Below are 23,504 nucleotides of genomic sequence, written 5' to 3'. Positions count from 1 at the left end.
CAATATCAACTCTGGATTCTGCTAGTCGAGAGCGACGCCAAGACAGACACAGAGTGTGATTTGTTCTCAAGCTTGAAACAAATAAAACCATTTGTCATCAATTTATGACTTTTATTTGTCCCGACCAATCTGCAGAGCACTTTTGAACCCGCGCTGAAGCCCAAAGGAGCCTTGCCCAGTAATAACATCATCAAAATAAAAAGTAGGCAGAACATTCGACGATAAGCTGCCCCATGTTCACAACTTCCTGCCAGGGATTCGATTCAAGACGATAATTAGACTTGCATGCTTTACCGGGTCACTCGCTCGTAGATTAATGACAGATGTTTGCTTGTTACCCCATCCACAAATATTCTCAAATATGACGCATCGGATTTGCTAACATGTATGACGGGATCAAAACAGGAAATGGACTTTAAAATAATTCAGCTGTTGTAACTTTCTGGAAATTAGTTGAACCGTGTTTTCTATTTAATTGAGTGAAGTTGAGTAAATGCAAATGGTTTGATGGATGGATGGATGGATGGATGGATGGATGGATGGATGGATGGATGGATGGATGGATGGATGGATGGATGGATGGATGGATGGATGGATGGATGGCCTTCCTGATGCTAGCCCCATCTATTGGCAGAAGGTTGATACTGCAAGTGTCTATTCAGATTCCCCCACCAGGGGATGGATGGATGGATGGATGGATGGTTGGATGGTTGGATGGTTGGATGGATGGATGGATGGATGGATGGATGGATGGATGGATGGATGGATGGATGGATGGATAGATGGATAGATGGATGGATAGATGGATAGATGGATAGATAGATAGATAGATAGATAGATGGATGGATGGATGGATGGATGGATAGATAGATAGATAGATAGATAGATAGATAGATAGATAGATAGATAGATAGATAGATAGATAGATAGATAGATAGATAGATAGATAGATAGATAGATAGATAGATAGATAGATAGATAGATAGATAGATAGATAGATAGATAGATAGATAGATAGATAGATAGATAGATAGATAGTGTGGCTGCAAAGAGACACAAAGGCAGAACTTGTGTTTGTCAGCAGCCTTTGACAGTGAGAGCACTCCACTTTGTGTCGAGAGTACGTCAGTGTGGTTTCATCTCACATGTAGCACTCAGGAGAATTACAACCTTGCGTGTATTATTAGCTTCCGTGTGTAGGTCGGCGTACGTACATGTGCGCTGAATGCACACAACGAAGCCATGATTGCCTTCTGGACGACTCACAAACACATACATGGGCCGCATGTGTAAGAAGTGGGTTCTTTTACAGGGACATGCTGAGGTGCTGTCATGTTGTGTGTTTGTGTGTGTCATGACAGCAGGATTGCGTGGGTAGTGCGAACCGTTCACAGTGGTTGTCTTCTACACACTCAGGAGAAGAGGTCACCATTCGTGATGGCGACTAATGAACAGATGAGATGAGTCCCGTCAATGTAACAATTTGGGTGTGTTTGCCCCGCAACACAAAAAAACTAGCTACGGCCCTGGGCGGAGCCAGCGATGATGTCACAGATATCGTTTTATTAGCAGGTTTTGCGTTGATGGACGAGGCAGCTCGTTTTTGACTCTCATGTCATTTTCAACATCCAGTCGCAAGAAGCTCTACATTCCAGATGGATGGATGAATTTTTCTTTAGGCAGTGACCAAAAGGAAACATCTGCTGGCTATCACTCTAAAATGCATCAGTGGAACATTTATCATTTTCATGCCTTTTGAGTTATTTTCTTTTGAAAGGAGGCCAAGTTCACATGTTTGCACACCCACAGTAGGAATAGCCCCCCCGTCCGCAGTCATCCAAATGTTTTATTTTGAAAGGGGAAGAAAATGCTTTTCAAGATGATTATCTTACGATAAAATATCAAAATACAGGCAAGTGAGGTATATTTGTCTTTCTACGGCTAAGGCGCGGCCGAGCCAAAGAAAGCCCGAGCGAATGATTGACACAAACGATTGCGAACGGATAATAGGAAAACAGCGAGATGCCGAGAATGATTTCTATACAAAAGGCAAAGGACTTTTTTATTGCAGCCTGCAGTTACATGTGAATAACAAAAGTCCTTAAAGAGTATAACCTTCCACAAATAACGGCATGCACCTTACAAGCGATGCCAACTTACAGAGACTGAAAATCCAACAAATACAGGATTCTAATTTTTGCCCCCCCCAAAGTACAAAATAAAGCTCCCCCACTTTTTTCGTTACCTTTAAATATTTGCCACCCCTACAAAGTCAGACACGAGTTTTTTTAAAGATTATACTGCTGTTTTAACCATCAGCTCATACGGGAGTGTACCTAATATTGTGACCGAGGCAACAACAACCCCCCCCAAAAAAAACGAGGAGCTTTTTTCAACTTGAAAAATAGCAAATGCTCTTAAAATTTAGTACCGTGTTCCATATGATGAAAGAGATATGGGTAGGCAAGTTTCCCTTCTTCACACACCTGATTCAAACGATCCGGATCATTATTAAGTTCTACCCAGCTTGCTGATCAGGTGATTATTTGAATCGGGTGTGCTCCGACCTGGAAAACAGCCAGGACAGAGGTTCCTTAAAACCGGACTTGGCCAACCCATTGCTCAAATTTCCTTACTCTCTTCTGCATACACAATTACACCGAATGTCAAAAAACGTAATAACCCTAACCGCTAACCCTAACGTAACCCCTTGCAGCGAATTCCTAAAAATCAAGTGACTCACTCCAACCACCGAGCCGAACTGCCAAACCACAATCCCGAACCCTGACCACAAATGTCCTATCTCTAAACCACAGCTCTAACCCTCCCTCTAGTTTAATACATAACTTTTAAACGTATCCGCTGATCCGTCCCTAAGAGCGGCACCACAGGTCATGTAAGGCATTGCGATTGGCGTGACGAACAAACAGGCAGCCGTGACAAAGCCACAAATGGAACCGAGCGTGTTGATTGTCATCTCGAAGAGGATCTAAAAAAAAAAGACCGAAGTGAACGTACTTGACGGAATAAACATCAGAGCTGCAGTAAACAATTCAGTGAGAGTAAAAATCACAATTAACATGTTTGTTGCAAAAAAATAATTGCCTGATCTGTAATCATTTAGCTCAACGGGACGTATGGAGAGACGAGATGAAGGCTGAAGACAGTCCTACATAACAGCACAGTGGTTTCAGCCCTCTTCTGTGGGCGTTTGGTGTATTTATAAGCCAGTGGGTTGGAGTACATTAACCCCTGTGCAGTACAGAACACGAAAAAAAAAAAAGAAAAACAATAAAACAAAGACCGATTGTTGGCTGTATCCAGTTAGGATCATTTGATGAAACAGAGGTGACGGTGTTCCATCTGTTCGGGGAGCGTTACAGTCAACGATCTGTTCTCCGAGGAAGTGCGCGTACGGTACGGCGGCCCCGCCCCGGCCAGATGGAGGAGATTCCACTTCCTACGTGAAGTCCGAGGACCGACGGTACGCGGAAGTCCACACGGGCCCGTCGCGGATCACCACACGCGGCACACCTTGTCCGATACCATGTAGCTGCTTTGGTTGCAGCCGTACACCTTGGCGAACTCGGGGAAGTTCTGGAGAGACCCCAGCACCCTGACAAGCAAATCATATCAAAAACAGAACATGTAGTTTCTGTTGTATTAAAAAAAAAAAAATCGTTTTACTTCCTTAGCAATTTTAGCTAGTTAGCTAGTTTTGGTCGATTTCAATAACCTTAAAGCCCCTACCTGAATTTTCCCGGACTGTGCTGATCGACTTGGATGGAACTCAAAGCGTCTTCCGGTCGCCGCGTTCCACACCACACCTAACGCCGATTAGAATCGATTTGATATTTTGTTGTTATCCTTCAGACCGCCAGCTAATCAACTCCACACGATGAATACCATTCTCAAAGAATACGTCTTATTATTGATCTAATCATTCATCTGTCAAATAATTGTCTACTACCTGAGCAAAGTTGAGGAAGAAGAGTTGATCGTGATTAAGGTCGAGCCCTGGCAGCCGTGGTTCCTCACCGTGTTTCTTCACGTAGTTCTGATAGGCCTGCAAACACAGAAACACGATATGGAAATCTAAATCTAATTTTGGGCGCCGAACAACAGAATAATTGACAAGCTCTACTTGTCAGTCAGACTTCTCCAGTTAATATTGGCAAGAGAAGACAGTTGTGTCCCAAACGTTGTTTCCGGGCTCATTACCTGATAGGCCTGTCGTACTCCTCCGTTATCAGCGATGTTCTCCCCCAGGGTGTTGTTACCTTTTAGCTAGAAGGATGGACAACAAAGAGATGGCAGCGTAAACAGCAATCCAGCACACACTAAACAAATCTCTTTCTTCAGAATGGAAGAAGCGGTTTGAAAAGGAAACGGTGCCTGGGGGGAAATAAATAAGTACCGCGGGGGAGTTTGCAATCTGTCAACAGAGGAAAAATATGAAAGCGTCCGTGAGGCAGGGAGGAGATGAGCGGAAGTGACAGATGTGGGAAAAAAACGGGAGAAGGTACGACTTTTCGGGATACCGTACGTTGAGTCCGTTGGCCAGGTCCCAAGAGAAGTTGGCGTACTGCTCCACGATGCACGCTGACAGCTCCAAGAACCTTTGAGCCGAGTCCTCCGTCCACCAGTCCTTCAGGTCGCCGTCTTTATCGTATTTACGGCCTTGAAAAACAGCAAATACATCACTTTGATAAATAAATGAAAAAAAAACGTCAGGCGTTGACTGAAATCCAAAGATTTCAGTAATGCGCTTCCAAATGCGGAATGCTCTCTTGTCATTTTTATATTTTATTATTTATTGGAATACTAAAAGGGGGGTTTTGGTTTACGGGAGTCCTGATAGATGAGCTTTTTTCCGATTAGGAACACGATAAACAAGTCTCTGGGGTGACACCCTCGAAGATCTCTGCACTTCCATTTTTTCCCAAAATAAATATACGTTGGCCTACAGTGGTAGTTAGCCTTACATCCCTCATCGCCATGGCAACTCAGGCGCAAACCAAAGAGCCCCTCGGTTTACCTGCCATTGATTTTCCTTTTAACCATGTTTAAATATTAGCTTTGCTGCGTCCCAATCGTTCACGAGGTCACACATACACGCAAGCTTCCTGCCGTCTGACCTCGAGACCCGCAAGGTCACATAGCCGGGTGCCCGGTTGCTATGACGAAACAGGGACTAAGTTAGCAACCTACCGATGTTGTCAAAACCGTGCATGACCTCGTGGCCGATGACCATGCCGATTCCTCCGTAGTTGAGAGATTTGGCCTGGCCTTTACTGAAGAACGGCGGCTGCAGGATACCGGCGGGGAATACTAACGGAAGAGATGAGACGGAAAGATTTGCAGACCTGCTTCGAGTAACAACACGGACAAGATGAATTGTGGTTCAGTGGATCGAAAAAGTCTGCACTGATTAAGACCAGGAGAAGCCGACTAGACCAGTTACAATTTATTTGGGGTTAATCGGAGACACGGTAAATCGTGTTAATTTTGGATTCCACTTGTGAGAGGGTGTGCACACTTGTGCAACCACTATCTGATTTTTTTTTTTCCACTTGAGTTGAACACATGTCAGATTGGTGGAAAAAGATTTGAGATGATTTATTTTGGTCTCGTATTTTTCATTTCTCATGGTCACATTTTTTATGTCAGCAAAAAAATCCAAAGCGGGTGTGCAGACTTTTGATATCCACATTGTGAAAGCGTATGTGGAATACTTATGATGTTTTTTCTCCACGAGTAGAAGGCGTTAATGACAGCTGCTCCTGACACCCACCTGAAGATGAGCACAAGATTTATTAGAATAAAAAAATGTATTTATTTTTTTTGGTCAATTTTTGGTTGGTTTTGTTCTATTTCATTTTAACATCATGTTTTCCTACGTCTACTTTTCATGGATTGGCCATGAGTTCGATTTTGGTCTTTACCTGTTCTCAATCAGCGCCGTCCAGACACACCTGTGTCTTATCCAGGTGTGCCTGGTTGTCTCGTAAATTTGTTTGTATTCAGTTTTGCGGTTTCTATCAGTCTATGTTGCGTTGTGGTTCGGTCTCGTCATGTTTTTTGTAGCGGCAAAGGTTTTCTTTCTTTGTGCTTACTTTCCATTTCAAACATACATCATTTGTTCAGTCTTACTCATCTTTGTTGACTTGCACTCTGAGTTTCTGCAGAATTTTCTTCTTGTTGTAGGCCGTGGTGTGCACGATGTTTTCAAAGAACTCGTCTACGCTGTAGTTGAGCTAACGCCAACACACAAGGCAGTTACGAAACCATTTCAAAAAAAGAGATCTTCAGCCACGATAAAGCCATCGTGTATCATCTTACATCAGTCTGAAAAATTTGGCGGACACTCACGTCTTTGTACTCGTCGTTGAGGTAGTTATCGTCCATGATGTTGTCAGAGTAGCCGATTTGTTCCCGGATAGCGCGAACCTGAGAAGAGGAACCGATTTTCCAAATGATCCTTCACTCATTCCAACGTCCAAATGGATAAAGGAGCTGTTTCCTGTACCTTTTCCTCTGCTGCTTTTTTGGTGACTGCATCCATCCAGGTCAGTTCCTTGAGGTTACTGATAAAGACATCTCGGATATCTTTAATCATCTCCTCCATCTTGGGCCGGAAGACAAACGAGTCAATGGATTTGTCACATGGAAACGCAAAGCTACAACACACCGTTTAGTAAGAATTAAGATTATTTCCCTCATTATTATATAATTGGGTCAGCAGGTTAAAATAGATCTTAAAATAGTCATCCAGGGCATCAAACAGCCATCAGAACCCGGCGTTGTAAATCATCTCACTTTTTGGGTTGGGTGCGTTCTTGCACATTTCTCAAAAATGACACCCGTCGTAAATCTCGATGTCACATCCCACTCTCGCATGAGGAACGCAGTGTTTGTGTGTCTTCTCGAGTTGTACGACCATATGCTGGTAAATAGATTGCAGCCTCAAAACACAATGGCCGACAAAGATTTATTTCCCGAGTGACTCGCTGTGAGGTAAAACTCACAATACCGTGAGTGCTGCTGCTTTACTACGTCAACAATTCTTGAACTTTTTATTGTACTGTACGCTTTCCCTATAATTCTTCTCTATATGCTATTTTTTTATGGGTTGTATTTTTATCGAGAGTTGAAACAAATTTTAAGACTGTTGATAACCTAAAACTGGCCTCAAACTCTAATTTGAAACCCCAAAACTGTCTTTAAATCCCAATTTGGAATGCTTGAAACTCCAATTTGAAATCTTAAACCAGGGTTAGAATTCTGGCCTGACAACCTAACCCGTGCTCGAAACCCTGAATCTGGTTTGAAACAACCCAAGCCTATCTTAGAACATTAATTTATACCCGTAGAGATGTTGAAGGGAATTTACTCAAATGTGAAAAGGTCTGAAAGAAACCAAAAATGGACTGACCATCTTTTTGCTGTTATCCGAGAAGGCCTCCTGTACGTAGAGGCGCCCGACGGCATTGTACATAGCACTGCTGACAAAAACAGCGCACTGACGCCACACCGGTTCCTCCGCCGTCGCGCCGTGCATCGCCTACGAAGAAACACAACACGTCCGTTTGATTTCCCCGAAATCGTTCGTGACAAATTTTTCTATCAACATCCCCGGCCGTACTTTTTTGAAGGCTTTGGCCGTATCCCTGTACGCTTTGCTCAGGTGATCCACCATCCCTGAAGCGAAACGCCACATCAAGTAGTTCTGCACGTCCCTGCGAGGAGACGAGGGAAGGCCTTCAGAAAACGTGACGGATCGATCGGATCGATCGCTAACCCTCGCGAAAACGCGGAGAGCCGCAAATATGCATGAGCCGTGTTTATTACGAGTCGCGTACCTCTTTGAATATTTGGCCAGGAGTGGGTTGAGCTTTTTGAAATAGTTGGGGCTCAAGTTTATCACCTCCTCTGTGTCTGTGACGCTGATGTTGACTGTATTCATTATCTGGGCGGTGAAATAACTCCAGTTGAATGGCTTCGGGACAAAAACAGAATATATTACAACGAGGACGAGAAGGTTTAGGAGAGCAGAGTTCCCGACGGTTTACCCTTGAATCCACTTCGAGGGTGAAATTGGTGTTGAGATCTCCAAGTTCCATCCGGTTATAACGCAACTCTCGATCGTTAGAGACACTCGGGGAATCGTTAGCCTTGGAGAAGAAAAGAAAAGAGGTTAAAAGTCAACTCATTTCTCCATTTATCCACCCCCCGGTCTCTCTGAACCGTGAGCTTAGCCGGAGTGCCGTTCCAGGAACAACAAACATCTCTGGCGCCTTTGAGTTCTGTAAATGTCAGAGTCTGCACAGCGGTCGAGATGGCTTTGTGGATGTCGGCCGTGTGTTGGTAGCCAGGTGAAAGTTGTGATTAATTTGAGCCTTCTTGCCACTCAAAACACTTTCCCCCATTGGAATGAATGGAAATGTGATTAATCCGTTCCAGCCCTCACCGATAAAATTCCAATGTACCTGCTAACCCGATGGGAAAGAACCAAAGCTACTTTGAGAAACGTGCTGTTGATTGTAAATTTTACCACGCTCCTGCTCCAGTCTAAGATGACGTTCTACATCTTAGTGCCAAGAATATGCTTACCTCGGCAATGCCCCGCTCCAGCTCCATTACCCGCGCCACTTCCTCTCTGATCAGCGTCTCGTTGACGGACAGACCTCGGTCCGTCCGGATCAGCTTCACCAGGTCAATCGCAAAGAGCTCGTACAGCCGGCACGCCTGTCGAGCGATCACGATCAAACGAGACAAGCGAGAGTGAGCGAGGGCTGTCAATTATTGAAGTTCAACCGTCACGGACCAGTCGGCGATCGCCGCGCTGCGTGAATTTCACACAGAACAAACACACGGCCGGCCGCAAGCTGTGAATCCGATCGATTGCTTCTCTGAATTGAGATGAGCCCGAATACTGCTGGCAGTTAGTTATACGCTTCAGAGCTGATTTTGTTACGTATCGGTGGACAACACGATAAAACCAAACAAAAACATTCCACCCACTTCTTCGTTGGATCCATTACAAGCATGGTCACCTTTGGACCAGACGCCCAGACTGTGCTGCTGCTCAAACTGCCAAAGAGAAAACATTTTTAGTGGATGATATTTGAATATTTGCTTGAGTTATTTCACACGTACATGAATGATGTGTGATTTGGAGTCCCGTTCATCAACGTCGACGTACATGGACACCAGGAGAACATTTTGATATTTCACATTCAATTTAGCTATGACATCCTCCACCCGCCATTTTTTACCTGCCGGAAGAGACTCAATGAGAATGTGTGGATGGTACAAAAACAAAACTAAGAGGAGTACTTCACCGTAGTCGGCGTGCCAGTTGTCCACAGCCATGGGCCACTCAAAGACATCAGGCAGGGTCATGAACAAAGGACTACCTCCTTTTTGCTCCGTTAGAGCTTTGGAAAAAACATTTCATCATCCAGGGGTCATTTTCCATGGACAATTTATTTATTTATTTATTTATTTATGTATTTATTTATTTATTTATTTATTTAAATTTTATTTCTATTTTAATTTAATTTTATTTATTTCACTCACTGTCATTGGTGCAGGACTTGTAGAGGGTCTTTGCCTTGCTGAGAGCTTCCGCTTCACCCTCCACATTTTTTTCAAGAACACCTACAAAACATAAAAAAAACCATATAATTTTTATTTGGCAAGCGCTCTTAAAGCAAACAAAAGAAAACTACCATTGTTTTAAAATGTCTTTATTTATACTCAATGAACCTACAGATTTGATTTGAGTCGTCCTCAGTAATATCTCATGTTTTACGAAAAAAAAAAAAAAAAATCTTGAAGCGAGCAGAAGGCTCTTACACAAAAACCAACATCCCATCAATGACACAACCATATGCCGGGATAGAACAGAAAATAATTTGTGTCACATTGAGGCCGCTTCAATGCGGAACCGTCGACATCTCCGGTTTGCGGGAAACCACTCGAGAAAATGGGTCGAAGCTACATCCAAACATGGTCTCTAAAAGTGTTTCATTTATCCACTCTGCCCTCATTTGCCTTAGCTGCCAGTGAAAACACTCTAAATTGAATTCAATATCCAATCAAAAGGTTAATTATTTGCTTTTTTTTTTTTTTGCTTGACGTTTGCAAGCCTCCGGTGGACTCATTCCATTTGCACTATTTATGTGCCGGTTAAATGTTAATGAAGAGAGAGCCTTTGGCGGGGCGCTAGCAGCTAAAGGGCACACGTGGCGTGCGCGATCGGATTAGCGACTGCTTCGGCGCGAGTGTTTAACTACAACCAGGCTATAACTCAAACCCGCCACGCGTACGTCTTACATTTAAGGGCGCGCTTTTATCGGAGAATGGATTTTACGTTTGTTTAAGGCATCCTGTCTGCTTGAAGCAAAGCGTTTAAATAGCTCACGAGTCGGATTAACCTTGATGATCTTAAATCACACCCCCCTGAGTTCCCGCCGACCTTTGCTAGTAATGCATATTAAACCAAATTTCACGGTTCGTTATATGATTAGCTTGGCTGGAGGGAAATCCAGAGCCGTTTTCGATAAACACACTTGCATCATATCAATAACAAAAGGTAAGCAGCATTGAGTTCCGTGTATTGGACAGTCATGCTAACGCTAATTAGCTTAGTGCTGTATTGATGAGCTGAGAAGAGCTGCGGTATTTGTATTCATTTCAATGGGAGGGAAAAAATAATATTTATATCCCTGTATATAATTCTTGAACCTCGGGGTATTTTGTCAAAAGCAAGAAAGTCACAATCCTAACTAGGAACTGTTTTAAATTCAAACATGCACAATACGTCTTCCATTTCCTTAAAATATTTGTCAGCACGACAGCTCATTAAAGTGCATCAGCTCCTTCACAGCATAAATAGTTGATGTCGCGGGCAATTACCGTCGAACCCTCAGCGATCATCATCGGTAAACTTATGTCGCTGTTACGTGTCTTGTCAAACGTAAAATGGCCGCTCAGCGTCAAAGTGACGGCACATCCGAGACCGAGAAATGTGGATTTATTCCAACTGGCTTGTCGTTGTTTTGTATTCACAGCAAAGAGGAAAACATTGATTTTGGAGCGTTCGCCTGGTTATAAAATGTTCTGTATTGTAGCCAGTAGAGTGTCGAGTGAAAGGCCGCGAGCGAAGGTTATATATGAGCCTGTAAAAAATATGCCACTAAAGCAATATTTGCCGGCATCAACATGGAATTATTTCCAGGCTCATACAACGACGTGGCACGCCGGATATCGCCGAGGGCGCTTGAGTTTGACATCGAAACATAAACGATGACGTACGCTTTGACAGCCCTCACTAAAAGAGAAATATCACATATTTTTAGAAGAGTTCCGAGGTTCCTTATCACGTTTTTTTTTTTTTTTACAGTGAAGTGGACGATATGGAGAGTAATATTTTTCCCATAATATAATCATTATATACTTTTCTTATGATTTTAAGATTGGTTTAAAATGATGTTTTGGGAAGACACATTTACTTTTTGGACGTATTATATTCAATTATAGATATTTTCATGGGGTTACTTTTTCTGCTATTTATTCCAGAGCTGAGTCCCCATGCAAGCAATAAAAAAAAGTGAATTTTCCACAGTATCGTTACTCTAACGAGATGAAAATGATTCCATTTTCCAGCTGATAAATTAGACTCCGCCCCTTCATCACACCGTTACATTTACCACTTTGTGTTCTTCCAAGCAGTAAATACTTTGGAATACATTATGACTATCAATACTACAATTAAATTTGCTTAATTGTGTTTATTGATTCTCGATAAAATATTATTGATAATGAATAATATTCCTTTATTCTGTCATAAATAATAGCTAATAAAGACGTATCATCATAATAAGGGTCATCAATGTATACCATGATTATCTATTTTACAAGAAAGCTTATGTGACGGAATTATTAACCACGACATTCTAATTCATTCATAAATCATTGATAAACAACTAGTGTTTTATAACGAGCCCCGCCCATTGATTGCTAGCAAAGGAGCAAGGTGGGGTCACGCTCATAAATCTCCATAAACTTCTCAACAAATGAATTTTTCGAGCATTTGTGAAGCGTTCATAAGGGAATCTTCTATTTGTTGACGGACATGCTGGAATTGGACTTGAAAACAGCTTTGGTTGCCAACTTCCACACGCAAAAATAAACCCCAACATGTGTGTGTATAGATCACGTCTGTCGAGGCCGACGGCGTGACGGAACGATGCTTGTGATGTGGCTGATGAGCCCCCTTGTATGCTCGAAATACAATACGGGATTTCGACAGAGCTTTTTTTTTCTTTTTTTTAATATCCCTTCCCCCTGGTTTTATTTCTTTTCAGGCTGACAGCAAATATGAAAAAATACACCAAGCGAAGACAAGCCACGTGCGTAAATGCTCAAGCAAGATTACTCGAATGAGACGTTGAGCAATGTTTATTTTGCCCACCCTCCCCCCCTCCCTGTGTGATTTTGCATGTCAAGCCAGCCAAGCGGGGAAAGAGCAACAGATTATATTTGTTTGTTATGAAAACAAAACGCTTAATGCTGGCCATTTGTACGTATTTACTAAAGTGAACAGACCGGCCTTTGGAGCCGTTACATCTCGTCCCGCGGCAAATTAGTCACGGGAAGCAGAAGCCGGAATTTCATTTGAGCGCTTCACTAATGACGCTTTACAATATGCACTTTTATCGCTAAAAGCGCCCTGTGAGGAAAAAAGGACGGAAGCATTAAAATTGTCTGCATATCAATATTATGTTGAGCTGCGGAATTAATTTTTTTTCGGGGGTTTCATTACGCAGCCCTGATTTGAGATGCGAGTTTAATTTGTTCCGTAACTCAAAAACACTTGCTACTGTCCAGCAAGTTTTATTATTCGAGTCCACGTATTGTCACTTTAACAGCTTTTGGGCAACTTCCAATATCGTATTTTCGCCGGAAAATCCAATTTGACTTTAGAAGATGCGCTGAACGATTCATTCAGTTTCGTCCGTGGAAGACATTAACGCTACACAACACTCAAATACTACCGGAGAGAGATTTTTAGTACGGATGTTTATACGTATAGATGTCCAATCACTAAAATACCGCGCACGTTAGTGTTTTCGATAATGTGTCCCCCTTCGGGCTGTCCAGATTGCAAAGATAAAGTGCGACGAGACACGCTTTGCCTTTTCCTTCCGCCTTAAGCAGAGCGTAAACGGAATGATTTCACAAGTGATAGTTACGAGGCCTTCCGTAGCCGTTCGTCGCCTACCACTGAGTTAACAATTTGATTCATCGCTAATAAACATTAGCTGTTCTTTTTTTTTTGCTTAGCGGAAGCCTGAAGGTGTTGTTGTTTTTATTTAAGTTTTAACCAAGCAAGTCTGCAACTCAAATTGATGCCAGCCGCGGTAACGACGCTAATTTCAGCTTCGGAATGCTAATGCTAAAACGTTAACCGCGTCGGAACGCGTTTAATTATGTGTGTCTTGAAATTTTAGACCCCTCTGGAATTCATCCCGTCATCATATACCCGAGCTGCTAATTGCTACTTGTCCTCTCGCAGAAAAACTGCAATCTAATCGAAAGCCGAACTAACTGTTATTAAGTGTAAAGAAAATGGCCACGTTGGAATTATTAACTGTATTTCGATACCCTGTTGATAAAAAGGAGTTAACAATATTTCAGCGACTTGAGGATGCTAAAAACGTGTTTCTGTTGATTGTGTGCATTTTGATCCGAATTTCAACACAGGCAGAAATTAATCCGACTGGAAGCTTCAGTTGAGCGGGGTCGGGGGTCGTCCTTCAGGCAGTTGGCTCCACACCGACTGCAAATTGACAGCGGTGACCTCCATGCCTGCGGAAGGACCCTCTCACTTACAAGTATTGCGCGTCATAAGGTGAGAAAGAATGTAACACAAGCTCGTTTGTATCCGTAGCCACGCTGAAGACACGCGGCGGAGCTCCCTCAGCGGATCAGATCAACTCTCCCGGCATTTCTCACGGCTACCCAGTTTCGCTTCCTGAATTAACATACACTTTAATTGACAAAATGAGTCGACTCCTCATCCTAATTGATATTCCATTTTAGACTTGGAAGCTAAAGTTTCAAAATCACCAGCAAGTTTCTATACGATTTTTTTTTCCACGTTTGAAAGGGGGGGGCTGAAAATATATCCGATTCCATGTTTTTTTTTTCTTTTCCATTTACGCTGCCATGACGCACATCCTATTATGCCGCTTGAGAATAGAAATTGTGTCACTTGAGCCATACAGGATAAAAGCAGATCATTTAAGTCAGATAATTACAGATCATTTTCACTATAACGTCCAGTTGCGCAATCAATCCATATTAAGTATACACAACATTAATTTAAGAATAGAATCACTACTTTGTATTAAATTTGGCTCCGGCTAAGCTCTAATGAGGACAAGCACGATAGAAAATCCATGAATGGATCATGGATAAGCAAAACACTGTTTTTCACTGATCGCCATTAAGGAGAAAGGACGCCATGATTTGTTTTGTGGCCTTTATGTGTGTGTGTGTGTGGGTGTGCGTGAACAGACGCTGACCTTTGAGAACGACCGCCAATTCATCTTGCAGGATGCCAAAGGTGCTGTATCTCGAGCTGGTCTCGGGGATAATGTTTTTTTTCAGCCATCCCCCGCAGGCGTATTGGTAGAAGTTGTCGCAAGGGTCCACGGCGGCGTCCATGTTCTCGATCAGCCGAGCCGCTGCAAGATTGATTGAAAATCTTTCAATCAGTCTTTTACGTGAAGAATTTCATAACTCGGATGAATCGACGGCGCTCCATTCGTCTTTTCTAAAGCAGATGGAACCAAAACGTCCCAAAATGTGCTCAGGTTGTATGTGAAGAGCTAGCGTTAGCTAAACACCATCTGACAGGGTAAATACGCTTGATTTGTTTTCTCTTTCAGAACCAGTCAAGCTTTTGCCTCTTTTTTTTTTCTTTTGTTTATACCCGAAAAATAAAAATCAAACATCATCGAACCCGCCGCCTGATATTTGTCTTTCGGGTTTGACCAGAAGATATGGACCACCGGCCTTCTCCGATGTTTCGCGCTCTGCCGGTACGGTGAATTACGAACATATACACAAGTCGCCTTGAAAACAAACGACTCTTTTTTTTGTCCGTCGGAGACAAATACACACATAAAACACACACACGTGGTGAAAATCTTCATTGGTTTTTAGAGAGCATCGGTCAACCGTTGCACAAGTCGGACAGTGATCCGCAGCAGCAGCTCACGTCATGTTTCTGTCAAGATCCAAGTTGTTGACTTCAGAAAACATCTGCACCGCGTTTATCTCATCACGTATGACGTCGAGAAAGAAGACAAACCGCTTACCCGATCGAGTGCAGTCAGCTGTCGTGCAGATTTCGACTACAGCGAACACAGAAGAAAAATCTTGGTGAATATTTACTGTGATGATGTCAGGGGAGAAATTGACTATGTGTGATTTCACACTGTCAATGTGCACACTCAGCAGGACACCTTGTGTTTGAAGATGATGGATTTTGGCTCACTCCGGGAACTCACCAGTCTGCTGAGTGGCAAAGAGAATGACGAGAGCCACGACGATGATGAAGAGCAACGAAACCACTGCGATGAGAGCGACCTCCAGGGAGGTCCAGCGAGGTTTTTTGGCAGACTTGGGCGTGTTGTTGTCGGTCATGGTCAGTACTTCACCTTCTGCTGCCAGTTGTATGGAATCACCTGAAGAGCACATTACACATACCATGAACTGACTTGAACAAACAGACAGACTGCCAAATAAACAGACCAAAACTGTGACTGAGGTAGTCATAAATGTATTTAACAGAATCCTAAATAATTGCTAATTTCACAATATCTCATTTTAATTGACAAGCTAGTTTGGTTCCAAAAAAGCTAGTAGCTAGCTTCTGCTTATGTCATCAATATACTGTATTGTATTGCTTAAAAAAACATATTTCTGAGGTAGTCATAAACACATTTAACAGAATCCTAAATAATTGCTAATTTGACAATATCTCATTTTAATTGACAAGCTAGTTTGGTTCCAAAAAAGCTAGTAGCTAGCTTCTTCTTATGTCATCAATATACTGTAGTGTATTCCTTAAAAAAACATATTTCTGAGGTAGTCATAAACACATTTAACAGAACCCTAAATATTTGCTAATTTGACAATATCTCATTTTAATTGACAAGCTAGTTTGGTTCCAAAATAGCTAGTAGCTAGCTTCTGCTTATGTCATCAATATACTGTATTGTATTGCTTAAAAAACATATTTTTCAATCAGTGTAGTAAACAGAATCCAAATTACTTGCTGTACTTTGCGGCACGTGCTATTTAAATAAAACATTCTGTTAGATTATGCATTAATAGATTCATTCTGGCCCTAGCTAGCTAGCTCGCAACCTATATCGCAAGCTAGCTACATCTATAAATTTTGACAAACGCTTCATTTGGGTATGCCCTACTTGTCAGTGTGTCTCTTTCTTCACAAGCCTTGAGAATAATAAAAAAAAAAATCTTGAAAATTTGTCACAGTTCAACTTCATGGCCACTGATGGCATAAAGAAGAAAGAAAGCGGTGGGAAAACAACAGATAGATACTGCAGACGCTTTCCTCCTGCTGCTCACTAAACAGCTTTGTTTTCCTCTCTGGGGCCAAAGTGAGAACTTTGCAAAGTTCATGTAACAAGCAAGAAAGTATCTCTGAAGGCAATTAATCTGTAATCCCCCCAGCACGCACTCGCGCAATCGCTGCTTACACACACACACACACACACGGGCCTCAAAGCCACGGTGTTTTTCTCTTTCTCTCTCACACATATTTTTATAAGCCGGTGTCGTGAGGATCCCGTAAACACGGTGGGTCTTTCCATGTGTCGGCTGAGATGAGAGTGCCACACAACCAGAGGACAAAGCCTCTTGGCTTTTCTTTGAACGAACACAAAGACACACACAAACACTCGAATCGTATTTCGTTCGACGACGCTACAGATCGATTTAGCGGTTAGCACGTCTGCCTCGCGCTGAATCTCGGTTCAGGTTTCCAATAAAAGTCACCTGGGATGGGATTCGGGGGTCATCTACGACCCTAATGAGGTCAAGCACTGTTCAAAAAAACAGATGGATGGACCAATTGTTTTTTTCGAATCACTTGATCGTCACTCAGATCTTCCGTCGCCCACTCCTGCCATCAAACCATCGAAGTTTATTTGCCACTTGAGCATGCATCTCTTCACTCCTCACGCACCCGAGTGGAAGCTTTTCAGTCAAAGCCCGTCTTTCTTTTTTCGCCAGCACTCGTTTTGAATAAAAGAGAGACAAACAAGGAAATGAATTCAAACATCCTGTGCAATCTGCCTCGCCGAGGAGGCGGAAGATGCGGAGGTCAGATGCTTTTGACTTTATTTTACTCGTCTGGAGGCAAAACGCGTACCGGTGACAGCCAGGCGTCCCGCCGCTGCAATCAAACTGTGTGTGTGTGTCAGCCTCGGCGTGCATTATTCCACTTCTCCATCCTGATTCATTGCGTGCCAAGAAATGAAATGCAGATGCAATGAAGTTTATACAAACACAAGACCAGGCGAGGGAATGTGCGGAAAGAAAGACAAGAATGGAGGAGGTGTGCAAACCAAGTGGGACACTGACAGACGCTAAATCATGTTTAAAGGCGACTACCTCACACTGAGCTGAGGCATGTACGGTATGGCTCTCGTGGGCCAATCAGAGCCTGTCGTTCATTCGCCGTCACCGTGCTGGCAAATGTGTATATACATTGGAACCTCCAAAGTGGAACACCATCTAATCAAGCCTTCCATGCTAAATGATGGAATGAATTTGTTCCAAGCGAATGGTCAAACCTGAACATACGTTAGCATTTAGCATTTTAGCATTCACAATAAAAGTATAAATAGAAGTTAGCCAGCGTATTTTGTGACGAAGTGGATGGATACGTTAGCATTTAGCATTTTAGCATTCACAATAAAAGTATAAATAGAAGTTAGCCAGCGTGTTTTGTGACGAAGTGGATGGATACGTTAGCATTTAGCCTTTTAGCAGTCACAATAAAAGTATAAATAGAAGTTAGCCAGCGTGTTTTGTGACGAAGTGGATGGATGGATGGATGGATGGATGGATGGATGGATGGATGGATGGATGGATGGATGGATGGATGGATGGATGGATGGATGGATGGATGGATGGATGGATGGATGGATGGATGGATGGATGGATGGATGGATGGAAACCATGTTTTCTATTTAATTGAGTGAAGTTGTGTAAATGCTAATGGTTGGTTGGATGGATGGATGGATGGATGGATGGATGGATGGATGGATGGATGGATGGATGGATGGATGGATGGATGGATGGATGGATGGATGGATGGATGGATGGACGGCCATGTCATGAGTCATTCAAGAGACTGATCAAAAGACTTTTTGGAGGAACCCTGCGGAGGTGGCTGCTGAATTTCCCAAGCCCCATCAACCTGCTTCTCTCCGCAGGCCCGTGAGCCCGAAATGTGATGTGTGGTGCTTTTAAGGTGACAAGGAAAAGAAAGAGAAAGATTACTTCTCTGGAAGTGTGTGGCGTACACAAGTGAATTTCCTACCTGACTGCTGTGCATAGCCTGGAAGCAAACCTTTGCTACTAATAGTACTCACATGTAATTTAAAGTTCAACCTAGTCCCTTTTAAACCATAACAGGGTAACAAACGTAATTTAACAGGCTGTCCAACAGTGGGGGAGAAAACGAGTGTAAAAACGGTCAAGCCGGTCTCGGACTGAGCCACGATCAAGTCGAGTTAATCATGTTAACGATGCACGAAGGGTGAAAGCAACCAATCAATGAAGAGGAAAGCATAACAAGTGAGTCCACAGAGAAGAGAACAGCAAGCTTTACGGCAACATGTTTTATCGCGTTGATGCTTTTATTTGAGAAGACCTCAAAGTTTCCACGCTCCCCCGTCTCCCTTTCCTACAGCCGTCTTTCCTAAAATATCCAAAACATAATCACTCCCCGTGTCTCTTGGGACCTTGGCAACCCCTTCAAAATTAAAGCCATCATTCACCGGGACACCTGAAAAAAAAAAAAAAAAACACCCCAACAAACGCACACACACAACACAGTCGGAGAGTTTTACAAGCATGTGAGCCATGAACATGTCATACGGTTAATTGAGGTGTTCTAATAAGCACTGGAATGTGGCCTAGTTTAACTTAAAATAACACATTCTGTGTGGGGGACATGTGGCCAGTAGCTAAAATGGATCGTATCCACCGACGAACGCTAATGAGAACATCTGGGGAAGTTTGGGCACTCGATGTTTGTCCTATTAGCGGTGTCGATTTTATACGGTAAACCCCAAGAAAGAGTCGGGTTACTGGAGGGACGCCACAAACAGGCGAGGTTCTGGATAGGTGGCCAAGAATGCGGTTTGTGACCAAAAAGGATGACCGCAGGTTTGAGTCCCTGGAAGAGATTTTGGACACATTCACTCCTCCGACTAAACCAAATAGTTTCGCTGACCAATCCGTGCAAGGCTCATTAAACATTGAAAAAGTCTTAGAAATAAAACTTCCTAGTCAATTTGACATTTCCACAAAAGTTGAAATCATATAGATGAAAAATATGTAAATGTGGCGTTAACATAGCAGACTAAATCGTATCATGCACCCACCCCCAACAGCGTGCATATCACAATTTGGGAATCCGCGCTCAGAGGGATGCCGAATGCACCATTTTAATTCGCAGCTCAGCAGACTGCAACCCTACGAAACCTTTAATAAATCTTCACAGTCCCTGACACTTTGAACCCGTGCACTCCAATAACCAGTAATACGAATTTTGTTCTAAAATGTCAAACTCTCGAGAAAACATATTTGTTTTCGAACACATTTAATCGCAACACTGCCACACTAATTACTATTGAAATTAAAGATTTATTTTTCCACCAGAATAGCATTTTAATGTGTCATTGACGCAAACCTGTGAGCCAAAAAATGTTCAAAAACATTGAGAACAATTAAAATTGTATTTTCTATTAAAAAAAAGTGTCGGATGTCAATTTATATTGATTAAACAATAATGTGATTTTTTTTTAATTAAATTTGAAACTTTAAAAGAAATGTTTGAAACCACCACTAGGGGGCTGACGCATCCCAAAAGTCAGCATGCTGCTAATCCATGTGTTGAGGGATACCTACTGGCTCATTCCACTAATTTCAAACTGAATAGCAGCTCAGTGGCCCTATAAAACTTTTAATATATTTTCACACCCACAAACACTTTTAATCTCGTTCACCCCTTGAGTGCAGTGGAATGTTAATTTTACGACAAAAAGACCTTCGGGGGACAAAAACTACATAAATGTTGCCATTGCACTTTTAATCTTGGGCACCCCCATCAAACCCCAAAGAGTATGCACGCCACTTTGAGAATTCCCACTGCCCCTTTTGCCTTGTAATTTCGGTGAGAATAACAGCTCGGCCGCTCTATTAAACTTTTATTATGCCCTCGCACCTGACAGAATCTCATTTGAAACATCGAACTATATTTTACATTTTCATTTCCACCATGCTGCCCGAATTTCAATCACTGTACGTACTTAGAAATCTTTGATTAAAATTCACAATCTACTTATTTAAAACAATAAAATAAACTGCATCATTCACGTTATTCGCAAATACTCGACGAACTACTTATCGAGTCACGTTTTAATTAACCAATTTGAGGGCACCGTGTCGCCCACGCGCCACACTTTACCCACCCTCCAATTCTTCCAACCGAGTCCCACTACAACAGTGGCTCTGTGGTCCTATAAAACTTTCAATATGCCCCCGCAACCTGTGCCACAATCTCTCAGTTGAAAAATAGAGCAGCATACTAAATCTGACATTTCCACCTCGCTTGAAATAACAAAGATGAAAAGTTTGCGCGCGGGGAGACTCGCTCGTGCCATCAAATCATAGCACGCGCAAAAGTGGACTCCGCTCAAGCACACATGGTGACACTCCTGTTGCACGTCGCGAACTCCTGTGGGGCATTTTTTTTTTTTTTACATGAATCAACTGGTGCAAACTGGTGTCACAAAACGTGCACGCCGATACCCCCCCCCCCCCCCCCCCTCCCCCAAATGCACACGTAATAGACAGAAACCCAAATCGGCGCAACTTACCGGACGTGTCAGGGAATTTTGCGACGATGCTATAAACTGGCATCCCATCCGTTCGTTAAACATCCATCAAATCCACTCGGGAGGAGGAGGCGCAAAGTGCAGGTCCGCTCGTCGCAGTCTGGAAAGGCGCAAAATCCCGCCTCTCTCTCCTTCCTTACTGCGCGCACACACACCCGCGCACATGCACACGCACGGACAGACTCTCCACTACCTGCACCAGCATGACATGCAACCAGGCAAGAAAAAAAAAGGCAGCATCTCCGAAGTGATCCATTGCGCTATTGCGCATGCGGTGCAAGTCTAGTCAGGTGTGAGGTGGGTGCTCCACTTTGAAGCCCCCCCCACGGAGCCGGTGAAGTGCGCAAAGGCTGACAAGCACGGCGGAGCAAACGTATTAACTAAGTGGACTTAAAGAAAATCCATCTTAATTGTATAGTCCTTTGCATTAATCAGCATTCAAGTAGCTCTAAAATAAAGGTGAGTGACCCCTGTTTGAAATTGTCCATGGGTGTGAATAAAATTGTTTATGCAAAACTTCCCCTGTGGTTGCCAGGGTTACTTGAATGCCAATGATGATGAGCAGCGTTATCACTTAGGTGGCCATATTGTTCTCTGCTTGTTTTAAATAACCAACAAGTGTCTTCTACCTAACAAGCCACGATTGCGTTCTCGTACTTCAAAATGTACGTTCATGAGAGGCTATGAGTAAGCTCGTGAAATTCTGCCTAGCAACAGGGCATGGCAAAAAACGTTTGGCCTTATACAATAGCATTTTCTTGCTCATATTTCATCGTTCTAGAGTTTTGAATTATGATTTAACATGTTTTTTAAAGAGCATAACCAAACTGAGGGTTGTTGTTTTCCAAGAGGCTGTCTACAGAATAACGGAGAAACGATCTTGTAATTCGGATAATTCTGTGGCGGGCCAGTCAATAAAACCTTTGTCACAAGATTATCTTGGATTTTCCCACTGTTATTTTTTCAGTAAATCAAGCATTTGACATGCCTCAATGTTTACTCGAATGCGCTAATGGATAAACGCCGCTTTAGCTTTCTCTTTTGTCCTTTTGTTTGTGTGATCCCGCTCGCATGAGGCTATCTGGTGTAAATAATAAAAGTGTGTAATGGACCATCTTGCGACATTGGAAAACATTTGGCCTCTCAGCAAAATAGGATCAATGCAATGAATCAGTTGTAGAAATTACATTCAGAATTGAGGAATTCAATAGTGGGGGTTAGCGTTAGCCCGCTAAGGTTATTGCTAAACGGTGTATGGTTCTTTTTGAGACAACCTGTGGATTTATTATATTTCAGTTTTAATAAACTTCTTTTTACGTACAGTCTAATGTTACTTCAAACTTTGCCTGTGCAGTATTTTCATGTTTTATGAGGACTAAATTCACTTTACGCTGCTAACTATACGATTTTTTAAGTATATCAAGATGTCAACTGCATTCCATTTGCTCTGTTTACGAGTTTAGTCCCAAGTGGTCTTTGGCTTCCAGTTCTTTTAATCAAGGTCAACTAGGGGACAACAGAGCAATTGTTCCCGACCTCCCTTCCAAAAAAAAAAGAACGTTAATAAGTTAGGTCACTTTTTGAGACACATTGATATGTTGTAATTGAGGTAAAATTGGTTAATATTCCCGACAGCATTGTCAACAAAAAAAATGACTCAAACTTACGCAAGCTTCTTCTCGTGTCACCTCGTCACCGTTGTCTATATTTGTTTTCCGTCACGAAAACACGCGCGAGCATGATTTCCCATCCACGTGCTATGATAAAGTCGGCGAAGCACAAGTGACAGCTTTCAAAGTATCGTCAACACGTGAAATACATCCAAAGGGGCCAGCTGCGCAAAGGCTGTAATCAAACTCTTCATCATTTCGCAGCGGCTGGTCATAAATTAAATCCCTCGCCCTCTGTCACAGTTGGCCATTGGAGGCCTGTTCTCTCTCGGTTTATCGCCTTGTAATTGTGTTTTGCCCTGGGTGGCCAAAAAAAATGAAAAAATAAATATTTCTTTTTTTTTTTTTTGTAGCATGAAATTTATGATAGTTCATTAATCTTTTTTTTTTTTGGTATTGATTTTTAGATTTTGTGTTTGCATGCTAGTGTTGGCTAGCAGCTAGCAATCATTCACTCGCTAACATAAAAACAGGAATGTTTTGTGGGATTATCGTTGATGAAATTATTTGATTTTTGCCTTTTGGCTCACAATAAAATCATTCCCCCTGAGCTTTTAATAGTTTGCTCTTTTCATCACCTGTCATAAAGGAGGAC

General features: G+C 42.5%; 1 protein-coding gene across 1 annotated transcript; it reads right to left on the bottom strand.

Moving 5' to 3' along the window:
* Positions 1-1,826: 1,826 nt before the first annotated feature.
* LOC125972003 (neprilysin) lies at positions 1,827-21,478 on the bottom strand. Its single transcript, XM_049725235.2, has 23 exons — positions 21,222-21,478; positions 15,588-15,764; positions 15,396-15,431; positions 14,598-14,759; positions 9,583-9,663; positions 9,345-9,440; positions 9,160-9,278; positions 9,025-9,093; positions 8,614-8,748; positions 8,073-8,174; positions 7,863-7,999; positions 7,646-7,739; positions 7,436-7,564; positions 6,530-6,628; positions 6,373-6,450; positions 6,154-6,257; positions 5,736-5,794; positions 5,212-5,331; positions 4,547-4,680; positions 4,222-4,287; positions 3,971-4,066; positions 3,751-3,827; positions 1,827-3,616 (listed from the first exon to the last, which is right to left on the bottom strand). The coding sequence occupies exons 1-23, from the start codon at positions 21,262-21,264 to the stop codon at positions 3,517-3,519; spliced, it is 2,313 nt and encodes a 770-aa protein (XP_049581192.1). The 5' UTR covers positions 21,265-21,478; the 3' UTR covers positions 1,827-3,516.
* Between the last annotated feature and the right edge of the window lie 2,026 nt (positions 21,479-23,504).

Source organism: Syngnathus scovelli, chromosome 7 (assembly GCF_024217435.2).
Source record: "Syngnathus scovelli strain Florida chromosome 7, RoL_Ssco_1.2, whole genome shotgun sequence".
Lineage (NCBI taxonomy): Eukaryota > Metazoa > Chordata > Actinopteri > Syngnathiformes > Syngnathidae > Syngnathus > Syngnathus scovelli.
Note: the sequence above shows the minus strand (reverse complement) of the source record. Positions and strands in the feature narration are given on the sequence as shown.